This window comes from Lupinus angustifolius, unplaced genomic scaffold (assembly GCF_001865875.1).
Source record: "Lupinus angustifolius cultivar Tanjil unplaced genomic scaffold, LupAngTanjil_v1.0 Scaffold_184_4, whole genome shotgun sequence".
Lineage (NCBI taxonomy): Eukaryota > Viridiplantae > Streptophyta > Magnoliopsida > Fabales > Fabaceae > Lupinus > Lupinus angustifolius.
The window spans coordinates 78,422-92,292 of NW_017726721.1; the positions used below are offsets into that span (position 1 = coordinate 78,422).

Below are 13,871 nucleotides of genomic sequence, written 5' to 3' on the forward strand. Positions count from 1 at the left end.
TCAATGAGATATCTTGAGTGCATTAGAAGGAAAATTGTTAATGATACAGTTTCGGAGGGATTGGGAGTCAGAACATAGTGATTTCTTAATTTTGTAATTTTAATAAAGTTTATTTACTGAAATAACCTTGACATGTTCTTAATTTTTAGTTGAATAACTAAAGATATTTTTATCAGAATATTAAAGACACATTGTTAACATAATCCTTCATAAAATGGGTTATTATATATATAAATAAATAAGGATAGATATCCCTTTTCTAATAAAGATCTTTATCTAATAGTACTAACTTCTAAATTGGATAGTTAACATGGTATTTGGAAAACTTTATGAGAAACCTTATCATCAACTGGTGAATGCAAACATATATATAGTTGATAAGGTTAAAAGATACAAACAAGTTCAACTTAAATAAAATAAAAAGACAAAACAGGATGAAGACAAATAATGCAAGAGTTCAAACAGTAAAACTTATCATCCACACTAAACTAAACTTGTACTATCATGATGGGCAATTAGATTAAGAAGCCTTTGTTGATTCTTCTGGCAAATCATCTTCATCATGGTATATGTTCTCTGCCATCTGCCATATTTGAAGTATGTTGTCTTCAGCAACACTAGCAACAACCCAATCTTCACATGGGTTCCAAGAGAAGTCGGATATTTTACTCGTATGACCACCATGAATGAAGAGCAATTCCGGTGGACCATCTTCAGCATCTTCTGGTGGCTGTTCTTCATCAATCCTACACAACAAATGAGTAAACTTTGTTGTTATTGAGGCAATTATCTGGGATATTCATGATTTATTATATGTATTAGTTTTAGATGATTTTTTATAATCCATATTTATAAGAAAATCGGTCATTGATATTTCGTTAAGGAAGAGGAGATGAAGGATCCTAGGCTTTCTGAAATTTAGCTTTCAAGCGCCACAAAACTACTTTTTTAAAAGCTACAAGCTCACTTTAATTTTTGTTCACCGTATGGCTCTAGTAATTTATTGACCCGAGTCAAAAAGCTATAAGCTACCTGAAAAGCTACATGTTACCGAAAAGGCTAAAAGCTACTTTAAGTGCTACAATCTCCATCTACCTAGTACAAATGTGAACTTAAATCCAGAGATGAGAATGCTATGATTAAGCAATACCTGCTAAGATCCCACACCATGAGTCTTCTGCCTAGACAACAAGAAGCCAAAATAGTCTCATTCTTTGGATTCCAACCCACCTGGAAAACCTCCTCCCTGTTGTATCCAAGAGCCAAGAAGTAATATCCACATCAATGACTAATAAATATAAGAACATATAGTGTAATATTAGAAACATCTGATTAAAAAAAGTTACTTGTGACAATCGAAAGTGTGAAGAGGAGCACTGATCTTCCGCAGATCAAACAACTTCACAGTTTTATCAGTAGAACCAGTGGCAATAATCCATTCGTTAAAGGGATTGAAAGCCAAGCAGTTAACCTAACAATACATCAAACATAGCTTTGTCAGTAAGTGATATTAAAAGATGAGCATTCTGAAATTTCTGGAAAACCGTCATTAGGTAATGAACTTGTCAGAATTAAAATATAATGTCAACAAAAGCACAAGAAACATTACAAATAGCTGACAGATTGAAACATTGAGAAAGATAGGAAAAATCTAATCAGCTGGCAAAACATGAAAAGGCATAGAGTGAAACAGTGTAGAATTGCAGTTATGTCCTTTAATTTTTAAAATAAAAGAAACATTCTCAGATAAGACAATATTACAAGAGGACAAGACAACATCCTTGCAAAAGAAAAAGAGAAGCATCTAAAAAATATGCAACTGGGTCATGCAACAAAGCATGTCAATCCCTCTGCAATCTGCCAAAGAAACACCACTAAAAAACCCATGAGTGGGTTGACAATGAACCGAACCAACTCGGTATTCGTTCGAAACTCGATTCGTTATTTAGCTCGATAAACTTGGTTCATGAACCAAATGAGCTGAACTTGAGCTGGAAAGTGAGCTCGTTAAATAAACGAGCCGAACTTGAGTTGGATATAATTCGACTTGTTTGGTTCATGAGCTGACTTGATATATATATATATTTAAACTAATTTTTAAGTTTATTATGACTCATACATTATTTTTTATATTTATTGTTATTATATATATAAACAAGATTATATTTATATATTTTTTGAAGTATTTTTTTCAAAATTTAATTAATTATTTGAGCAGTCCAAATGAACCATTCAAACTGAATCGAACAGCTCGCCAACTTTAACCAAGCCGAACTCGAGCTAAAATAATAACTCGTATCGAACTCGAGTCGAGTTTCGAGCCGAGCCAATCCTTATCGAACTGAACCGAGCTGAGCTCTGGTTCGACTCGGTTCGACTCGTTTCCAGCCCTAGGCCATGACTAATCCTTTAACTTTAGCCATGGTTGAAATTTATGCATGTTTCTTATTAATCTCTTTTCTTTTTCTAAAGTTGCTCATGTTAAACCATCATCTCCCTTTAGATTTAATAAGTTTGGAACTTGAAAATTTGATCAAACTTTCTCATGAATTTCTAAGCTTCAAGAGTTCAAGAGATGAGTAAATAAAGATTATTGACATTTTCGGAAGAAATTAAGCAAATATAATTTATAACTCCAATTTCCTCTCCAGAGTTTGTTTATATCAAACATTTGCACATATTAAATCAGAGTGAGTGGTCCACCGTCCACCCATCTTTCAAATTAACCAATTACTCCTCCACTGGCTACACACCTGTAAAAAGGGTTTTCTGATTTGTCATATAAATTAATTCTAAAAAATAATCTACTGCCTTTCAAGATGCAATGTCATTCTATTCTGAGCGCTTGTCCTGATTAAATTCATTTTCTCTCGTATATCAGAGAAATGAGAATGCATAAGAAATCGCATCAAGCATATTTTCTAATAATTCTATAAACAACGATTAGGTTCCATTAAGCACCCAAGGTAAGATGCTATAATTCAAACTAATTCCTTGTATAATTTACTTTTCTATATTGTTGATCTGTATCATGGAGATTCGACAAATTTTATGTTGGTCGTCAACTGCCTACCACAATCTTCACCTTTTATCCAAGGTTAAGACTGACTATATATAGCATCAAACATACATAGGCAGGTTTTACGGTTCTCTATATACGGTGCATATGACAAGAGAGGCTTAACTGATTCAAAGAAACATCTGTGCACAACCATGCCTCTACCACACCCACACAGGCAGACAAGAGAGAGAGATTATGTACCTCACTTTGATGAGCAACTACAGATTGAACAGGCTTGGATGCTGTTGGTGATCGAAGATCCCATATGAGCAAGTATTGATCATCACCAACAGAGCCAAACAAGTATTCATGCCTCAAATGCCATGCAACATCTTCTACAACACCTTCATGGACCTAGTTAAAATAATGAAACTACTTTCAGAAGTATACATGACAGACTGGAGATTATAATATGACAAATGAAAAATAAAAAAACAGAATCTATATTGTTGGAAGGTATATTGCATGTATGATGTGTGAGGAAAATAGGCCTATCAAATTGCAATAGGATGCAGGCAGTAACTTTGCACAAACAATTAAGATATGAAAATGGTAGAATATAAAGTATCTTTCCTAGTTTGCATACTGCATCTAGATTAACTCTCGTACCAGTCTAATCTCAAAGCATAGCATTCTAAATGGCTTTCAATTCTTAATTATTATGTATCACCTAATTATCTAAGGTAGACTGCTTATATAAACAGATCACGTGTATTTTTTGTTCAAAAAAATAAATAACAACAAAGTCTCCAGTAAACATTATCATCAATTCCTTAACAAACAGTTAGAAATTACATTTCTCTACTTTAGAAAAAAGTAATTGTATTAAACAATAGGCAAAGTCACCGGGCCCAACTGGTAAAATATGTAAAATACATTAACCCCAAAGCAGAAAGAAAATAGTACCTTAAAGATTTGTGTAGCCTCCAAAGTTTTATTTTTGCCATTTGAATTAATATCCCACAAACATATCTGAGCATCATCAGAGCCACTCAATAAATGACCCGGCTTGAAGTTGCTCCATGATAAGCCATATCCTTCAGTATTGTGACCTTTTAACCTTAAATCAGGATTACATGCACCATCTAGAGGAGGCTTTGATGGATGTTTGCTATAGTCAAAGACAAAAACTTCGGCACTAACAGTCTTTGTAGCAATGATAAATGGGTTTTGAGGCATATAACGAGCCCTATTAACCTCCCCATCATGATTTATTTGCTGGATTATTTGCACCTGCAATGGAGGACCATCAACATTTGAGTACAAAATGCATTTCACACATTCAACAATGCACCCAACTGCAATGACCTTAGACAATAGTAGATAAAAACCATTTCCAAATTGATGGTAGGCTTAATACTGAAATGGATTATCCAATGGCATATGAATAACCATCACATAACAAGTATTTTCCTGCACCCAAAAAATAATAGGAAACCTGCATGTAAAACACCATTTTGGTCCTCAAACCACTTTTTTAGAACAAATTGGTGTCTTTAAGGATCAAAAACCATAATTTCTGTAACCGTTTTGATCAAGCGAAATAAAAAACATCCCATTTTGATGTATATTACCTTTTTGCCTTTCTGTACCATACCCGTTTTCATAAAGTTAACTTTTTTATAACTCCTGAACCCTAATTCTCACAAAATACTAAAAATATGATCTTAAACTAAGTACTACCCAGAAACTAACAATTATTGGAATCTAACCTTGGCATTGGCGCAACCGAAGCCACCAACATCGGCGCGATCATCCTCGTAATGGCGAGCATCATTCTCAGCGTCATCGAGAGGGAGCTGAACCTGGGCGAGCATCAAGTAATTGGGCTCATTCTCAGAGGTGTGGGTCCCAAGGATCATCTTCTGGACTGAATAGTCCTTCCCCGGCGGCTCTTCACGGTCCGGGAGCCACTCGACGGTGAGCGAAGGCCATTCGAGCGCGTGGGTGATTACGAGATCGTAGAGGAATGGAGTGTTCTTCTTCCATATCTTGTACTCCTCGTTTATCAGCCTCTCTTCGATTTCACCTCTCATCTCTTCCTCGTCTTTCACCATTGATGGTGGTTTTCTCTCGCAATTTCTAGGGTTTTAGTTTTGGCGGGAAAATAGGATTGGGAATTGGGAGCGACCTAGTAGTGGGTTGAGAACAATGAAAGAGAGAAAGGTGGAGTGGGGAGTGTTGGAGTTTGTTGAATTTTGTACTATTTATTTATACTTGTTGTGTGGGCTCTTGTGTGTTACAAAAATACACCTCAAATGTTTAGAATTCTTCTTCCATTGTGTAGTAGTGTGTCGGCCCATATTTAAGGATGACAATGAGTCTGATCTGGATGGATATGGATAGTACATTATCAAGATCTGTCTCATTGTTTTATTTTTAGACCCAGACTTGCCTCAAAGCTATGCTAATATCGGTTGGTTCTGCTACATATGAGTCCTTGGATATCAATCAGAATCCATAAATTTAAAAAAACATTAAAAATAATTACAAATAATTTATGTAATTGTTTATTTCTTCCTATGACGATCTTATATGTTATTTAGATAATCAACAGGAGAAAAAAATATAAAACATGTTTAAAGTTAAAAACACATTTGAAATTAACTATTTTAACATTATGATGTAAAATTGATTTAGTAAGAGTTGTTTAATAAACACAATATTGGATTATACATATCAATTAACACCATAACATCATATTACTACTTAACAACTAGTAAGTTACATGTGCATTTGTACGAGGCGGTATTTTTTTGTATCATGATTAAGAACACACATATTATATGTACATTCATATGATTAAGAACACATGTTACTTATGCATTCGCGTGTTTAAAACCACACATGTTACTCGTGCATTCGCGTATTTAAAAATACACATGTTACTCGTGCATTCGTATTGTTAGGAACACATGTGAGTCATGCATTCTTAGGGTTAAAAATAGACATGTTACTCGTACATTCGCATTGTTAAGAATACACATGTTACTCGTACATTCACATTGCTAAGAATATACATGCTACTCGTACATTCACATAGTTAAAACACACATGTCCGTACTTTCGGATGGTTAACAACACATGTGTTACTCGTAGATTTGCCTATTAAAACACATAAGAAAAATAAATGACAATTTTGAATTTGAATTTTCTAATAACCGAAATATGTTACTATGTGTTTTTTTGAAAATAATTTTTTAGAAGTTCTACAAATAATAATTTTTTCAATTTTGAATTTGGCTTTTTTAATGAAAATAGAGAAATCAAATCGTGATATTATATGAGTTTTTTTATTAACAAAATATTTAAAAGTTACAAAAAAAAGAACTTCAATTTCGAATTTGATTTTTGTAACAATATTATATTCCTTATATTTCAGATAATCTTATCTGTTTTTTATTAATTCTAACTAACATATTATTGTATGACATGAGGAAAGGAAATGACATTTGAAATTCAAGTTTTATTTGACGAAAATAGTATCTTCTTTGGAAAATTGTCACAAATATAGGGGGTCTAATTTAGTCTTCTCATCAGTCCTTTTAATTCATACATAGATAGTAGAAGATTAAATATAATGTTTGAGAGTTCACTATAAGAACATGAAGCTCTTTTGGAGGAAAAAAAATAAATGAGAGGGTGACATGTGTCCATGATGACATGACAAATATTATTTTTTTCAATTTCGAATTTAATTTTTTTAATGAAAATAGAGAAATCAAATTGTGATACTATATGAGTCTTTTTTATTAACAAAATATTTAAAAATTACAAAAATACTTCAATTTGGAATTCGATTTTTTAATTATTATTATATCTTTTACATTTCATATCATCTTGTATGTTTTTTATTAATTCTAACAGACATATTATTGTATGACATGAGAAAAGGAAATGACGTTTGCAATTCAAGTTTTATTTGACGAAAATAGCCTATTCTCTAGACAATTGTCACAAATATAGAATGTGTAATTTAGTCTTTTCATCATTCCTTTTAATTCATACATAGATAGTAGAAGGTGAAATACATTGTCTGAGTCATAGGAATATGAAGCTCTTTTGGAGGAAAAAGTAAATGAGAGGGTGACATGTGTTCATGATGACATAATAAAGACATTTTTTTATTATATAGTTAATAGAATAGATATAACATCATTATTTAACAATATAATCATCACATTTATGAATTAATAATATAATATAACATTATAGATTAACAATATATATTTAGGAATGAATAATGGATATGGATTTCGTTGGTATGGGTATTTCATTGTCCAGATCCAAATCCATCTAACAGAGAGTCTTCAAATCTCGAGTCTCAATTATTTGCCGATCCAAAAATATAGACTCATACCCAAATCGTTGCAAGTATTTTTGCACAATCCGCATTCTTATTTTCTAGTATTAAATATTTCATTTTTATATATATTTCATTAAAGAGAATTATATCACATTTTTTGTATTGAGTATACATGATATTATAATTTTCGTGATAAAAAATATGAAAATGAATTGTGATATTATTAAAAATTGCATTGGTGGTTTGATATTTTTAGTGTATGTTACTTTCTCCAAGTTCCATTAATATATATTTTATTGTGTGAGAAAGTTTTGTAATTTTAGTTAATTAGAATGACAAAATAGTTAAGAGGAAATTAAGCCAAAGAGATAATTATAAGACGTTTTGCCTTTATGTATAGCAATGTTATGAGAACTAGACTGGACTGGGTGGTCCGACTGTTGACTGGTTAATTTGGGAAATTCCAGTCCGACTGTGTTAAACTTAGTTAAATTGTAATAACTCATAAAGTAAATCGAACAATTTACATAATTTATTAGAAAAAATGGAATATTACTCTAATATTTTATTTTACTTTGATCCGAAAAAGGATGGATAGATATTACTTCAATATAATTATACATAATTATTAATTATATAAAAATTTGCATTATATATATTATATTATAGACAAATATTAATTATATACAAAATTACACAGCTTGGTTAGACGATTTAATCATTTAAACTAGTTAAACCTAATATGTGACCTCTTTCGATTTGATATCTGACTCGGGTTTCACAACATTCATATATGGAATAAATTATCTTCTTTCTTTTCTTAATTTCATAACTTCTTTAAGATACTTTATTAATATATATATTGTTGATCAGCAAATGTTAGTAGGATTTGTTAAGGGTGTGACTCCTTTTTTATATTTGTTATGAGTGAGATTTGAATTTGTAATTTCTTTCATTTCATTCTTTAAACTCTTCTCTTTGACCCTCAAACCAACTTATAAGCCACAATACTTTATTAATAATAATCAGATCAAATAGAAACAAAGTTCAACATGATAACGGTAACAGAAAGAATGTGTTTAGGATTGCAACCCCTAGTCACGTACTCTATGCTGATGATATTTTGGTTTTCTGTAGAGGCATAAAGAGAGAGTTGTTAGCCATAAAGGACTTATTTCATGATTATGGAAAAATTTCTGGTCAGTGTTTAAACCTCAACAAGTGTAAGTTCTTCTCTACTCAGGCCAATGCTAGAAAAATTGGCAAGCTAACTACCTGGCTGGGTTTTGGAGCTGGTAGCTTGCCTTTCAACTATCTTGGGGTGCCTGTGTTCAAAGGTAAACCAAAAGCTATTCATCTGCAGCCAATAGCAGACAGAATTGTCAACAAGTTGGCCAAGTGGAAAGGATCTTGTCTCTCAATTATGGGGAGAGTGGAGCTTGTTAAGTCTATAATTCACAGTATGCTAGTTTATAGTTTTCAGGTCTATAGCTGGCCAGTCAATTTGCTAAAAAGATTGGATAGTTGCATAAGGAATTTCATATGGTCAGGAGATACTAAGGTCAAGAAGCTAGTCATAGTTGCTTGTCACAAGGTTTGCTGCCCTGTCAAAGAGGGTGGGCTTGGTTTGAGATCAATCAAGCTTTTGAATCAGGCAGCAATGTTAAAGTTGGCTTGGGACATGAACTCCACCTCACAGGAATGGGCTAACTTCTACAGGACTAGATTCTGCAAAAATAAAGAGCCTAAGTCTTCCTACATAAAGTCCTCCATCTGGCCTGACATAAAGAAACATTGGCATGTCATCTTAGAGAATTCAATTTGGTTGTTGGGCAATGGGACAAGCATAAGATACTGGGTGGATAATTGGCTGGGGAACTCCTTAGTTGACATCCTTGGCATCCCCACTCCAATCTCCTTTGCTCTATTAGCCAAGGTTACTGACTTCATTAATGACTCTGCCTGGATAATCCCCTCCTGGATGGCTAGGAGGCACCCTGCTGTTTGTCAGCAGATAATGAAGACCCCCATTCCTAGCTCAAACTTGGCTGACAAGTTGGCCTGGCTTCACTCTAGTGATGGGATCCTAACTTCAAAAGAGGCCTACATCTTCACTAAGCCTAATCTGGCTCAGGATAACTGGTGCAACAATATTTGGTCAATCTCTATTCCTCCTTCTAAGTCTTTTGTCACTTGGAGACTTCACAATAATAGAATGCCAACTGATGAAAACCTGAAGTTGAGAGGATTGGCTCTGCCTTCTATCTGCAATCTGTGTAGGTCAACTGAGGAGTCTTCTGCTCATCTTTTCTTCAATTGTAGCTTTGCTAAGCTGATATGGAATTCGCTGAGCTCCCAAATAGGTTACTACCTAGATCATGTTTCCCTTCAGAGCCTTATGTCCCTCTCAACTCAATGGAGTCCTCAATTGAAGCAGGTTCTAGTTTCTGCCATTGTCAATTCCATCTATGTTATCTAGTTCTGCAGGAATAAAGCCAGATTTGATAACTTGTACATCTCCTTTGCCCAAGCAATTGCAAAAATCAAGTTGAATACTTCTTTCACTGGCAACTTCACTAAGTTCTGTGCTAAACCTTCTTTGTTGGAATTCTCCATCTTGAGAGCCTTTCATGTTCAATGCAAGTATAGCAAGGCCCCTGCTATTGCAGAGGTCAATTGGGACCTGCCTTTGATGGGTTGGGTGAAGATCAACACTGATGGTGCAGCTAAAGGGTCCCCGGGGCATGCAGGGGGTGGTGCAATTTTCAGGGATGGCAAGGGAGAGTGTTTGGGATGCTTTGCCTCTTACGTTAGCATTCAGGATTCTCTTTATGCAGAAGTTCTTGCTGCCATTATAGCTGTCCAGATTGCTCATTCTAAAGGTTGGTTACTAATCTAGTTGGAATGTGACTCAACCTCGGTGGTGGAAATTTTCAGGGGTAGTAAGCCGGTTCCTTGGAAGCTAAACAACCTTATGAATAAGTGCAAGAATTCTATGTTGGATATGCAAGTTAAAGTGTCCCATATATTTAGGGAAGGGAATGCTTGTGCGAATAGATTGGCAAACTTTGGTGTGAATTACAGAAGGGATTATTGGTGGAATTTTCCTCCTTCCTTCTTGTTACATGATTTTCATAGAAATTTGTTACTCCTCCCTAACTATAGGTTTAGGGGCTTGTAATGGTACTTTGCTTCTTTAATATATTTGTGGGTGTAGTTTCACCCTTGCTTTAAAAAAAAAAAGAATGTGTTTGTGCAATGAACTAAATTGACTTGCTTGATTAGAAATTTAGAATAAATTGGTAATATTATTTATTGGATTAGATGTGAATTTTAGAAAAAAAAGTAGTGTTGTGGACTTGAGAAGCTCATCATCATAATGACTTATATTTTTTAATCGTTTGACTTATATTCTCTTTTGTATCATTTTATTATTTTTCTCTAATTTATGAAGAGAAAAAAATGTATCTATTAACTATGTATAAGTTTTATACATTGTCAATTTATTGTCTACCATTTATTTTTCTCATCAATGACTCTTAAAAAATAATACAAATGAATGGTAAATGTCTATAAGCCTTATTAAATAGTATGTTTAATATACTTGTAGGTTAGGTCGTGATTAGGTTAAGGTAGACACTAAAATTAGGCCTATGTAACAAATTCCTTTCGCGAATACATCTTCTCTCCCAGAGTTTGTTACTGCATTTATTATGACATCTTAAAAAAATGTATTTAAGTTAAATATTTAATTATTAAATATTTTGCTAGGGACACATAAATCATATATTATGGGACTAAATATTTAATTATTAACCATAAATTATAAGACAGAAGATATTATGAAAATGTTGGGGAACAAATGTTTAAAACAATAGATACCATCACCATTTATCCTTAGAAAGTCTAAACCAGTTATCGCAATCCACTCCTTTGTTAGGGCCATATAAATCATGCCACCACACCCACAAATTATCTTCATTCACATTTAACAAGAAAAACTAAGTTAAAACAATCTATACATTTAATCTTTTTTTTTTAAATTAACAGGTGCAACAACACCCCATTCATATAAAGAAAATAAAAAGTCAATTATAGAGATGAGAATCTATAGTTCGGGAGAAGGATCCTATTACGATGGAATTCATGCGAAATGAAGGAAGGGATTTCATTCCAAGTGGCCAGACAATTGGAGGTAATACCAAAGTTCGCTAATCTATCAGCACAAAAGTTTCCTTCTCTAAAAATGTGGGAAACATTGATTTGCATGATCTCCATAATACCCTGGCAAAAGTTCCACTTATTGACCAATTTCCAGGGAGGCTTGGCTGCACCTTTAAAGATATCAACAACTAAAGAGGAGTCACATTCCAGCCATAGCATGTTCCAACCCATTCTGCTCGCAAACTCAATTGCCATCAGTACCGAATTTAACTCCGCAAACAGAGCAGATTGGATACCAAAATAGTTCGCGAAGCAGGCCAAGAAATCCCCATTGTGGTATCTGAAGATAGCACCACCACCTGTGTTACCAGGAGCTCCTCTTGCTGCCCCGTCCGAGTTCACTTTAGTCCAACCCCCGATTGGGGGTAACCAACGCACCTCTATGATATTAGGAGCTAAAGAATAGTTAATTCTTACATTTAGGGACTTCAAAATTGTGAGCTCTAGAATTGTGGGTCTTGCCAGCGCCTTTGACGTGTTGCCCGAAAGGGAAATTTCCAGCTTTAGCTTGGCCATTGCAGCGGACAAGTTTAAAGGAGTGTTGAATCTAGCCTGGTTCCTGCAAAACCAAATAATGCTAACTGTGTGCACTATAGAGGCAGCCAACAACTCTTTGACTTGAGGACACCAAGCTCTCTTACAGGCCAACAAAATATTATGAATGCTGGAAGTGTTTATAGTAGTAAAGAAAACAGAACTGATCCAAGCCCATAACGAAACCGCTAACTTACAATCACTGAACAGATGATGCGATGACTCAGGCTGCTCCATACAAAGACTGCAAGCAGAAGGCAGAAGACAACCCCGTTTTTCAAGATTTTCGTCGGTAGGCAATTTATCATTCAATAACCGCCATATGATAAAGGACTTTGAAGGAGGGATGTTACTGGACCAGATCAAGCTGCACCAGTCCAGCGAGTTACCTGGTTTGCTGATGAAGTGATAAGCCTCTCTGAAACTGAGAGAGCCATCACTGGATCCCTGCCAAGCCAACCTATCCTTGCTGTTTGTTATTCAAAAATTGGAGATTTGATCCCTGAGCCACGAAAGCTTATCTAGGAGCAAATGAGGAATCGACCAAGAGGAGTTGTAGTTTAAATCAGCCACAACAACCATCAAATTACCATGCAAACATTGAGGAATATTTAGATAGTCCACCAATGGCTCTCCTAACCAGTTGTCGGCCCAAAAATTAACATCCTTGCCATCTCCAATAGTCCAGATGGTGTTGCTCCAAGCAGAAAGGCAATTCTTCTTTAAACCCGACCAAACCGAGGACTTGAAATATCTGGAGTTTGGCATCGAGGATAGACCAAATCTATTACGATAGAAAACAACCCACTCCTGCTTAGAAGTCATCATCTTCCAAGCTAACTTGATCATAGCAGCATTATTGAGATTCGTGATAGACCTTACACCTAAGCCACCACATTTTGTAGGGGAGCAGACTTGAAACCATGCCACTGTAACAAGCTTTTTAGTTTTCACATCTTCAAACCAAATGAAATTTCTAATACAAGAGTCCAGATGCTTGAGTAATTGGATTGGCCAAGCATAGATATGGAAACTGTAAAGTAACATGCTTTGTATGATCGATTTTACTAGCTCAACCCTGCCCATAATTGAAAGAGTGTGTCCTTTCCATTTAGCTAGCTTCATGAGAATTCTGTCCATGATCGGCTGAAAATGGATTCTTCTCGGCTTTCCTTTGAATAGAGGAACTCCCAAATAGTTAAAAGGGATTGCTCTAGAGTTGAAGCCCAAGTAAGATGAGAGATTGCTAATTTTTCTAGGAGAAGCTTGAGTATAAAACTAGCATTTAGCCAAGTTTATGTGCTGCCCAGAAGCATTAGCATAATCAGAAATAAGCTTTTCCAAAGCAATCAATTCTCTCTTTTTGACCTTGCAGAAGATTAAGATGTCATCTGCATATAAAACGTGGCTTGGGGTGAGAAGATTACAAGGGCCAGAAATATAACTCAGCCTTCTAGCCTCCACCAGCTTAGTAATGCCTATACTAAACACGTCTTCGGCCAAGCAGAAAAGAAGAGGGGATAGAGAATCTCCTTGTCTCACACCTCTGGAGCAGCTGAAAAAACCAGTGTTGAGGCCATTAATATTTATTGAGAGCTTTGCTGAGTGGAGGATGGCCTTAATCTATTTAATAAATTTATCCTGAAAACCGAAAGCATCAAGAGCTCGTAGCAAAAAATCCCAGTCCATGGTATTAAAAGCCTTTCTAACATCCAGTTTAATAACCATATTGCCCCCAAAGGTTTT

General features: G+C 34.7%; 1 protein-coding gene across 1 annotated transcript; it reads right to left on the reverse strand.

Moving 5' to 3' along the window:
• Window positions 1–353: 353 nt before the first annotated feature.
• LOC109340523 (WD-40 repeat-containing protein MSI1-like) lies at window positions 354–5,230 on the reverse strand. Its single transcript, XM_019578234.1, has 6 exons — window positions 4,774–5,230; window positions 3,968–4,294; window positions 3,263–3,415; window positions 1,347–1,471; window positions 1,151–1,246; window positions 354–746 (listed from the first exon to the last, which is right to left on the reverse strand). The coding sequence occupies exons 1-6, from the start codon at window positions 5,116–5,118 to the stop codon at window positions 521–523; spliced, it is 1,272 nt and encodes a 423-aa protein (XP_019433779.1). The 5' UTR covers window positions 5,119–5,230; the 3' UTR covers window positions 354–520.
• Window positions 5,231–13,871: the final 8,641 nt, after the last annotated feature.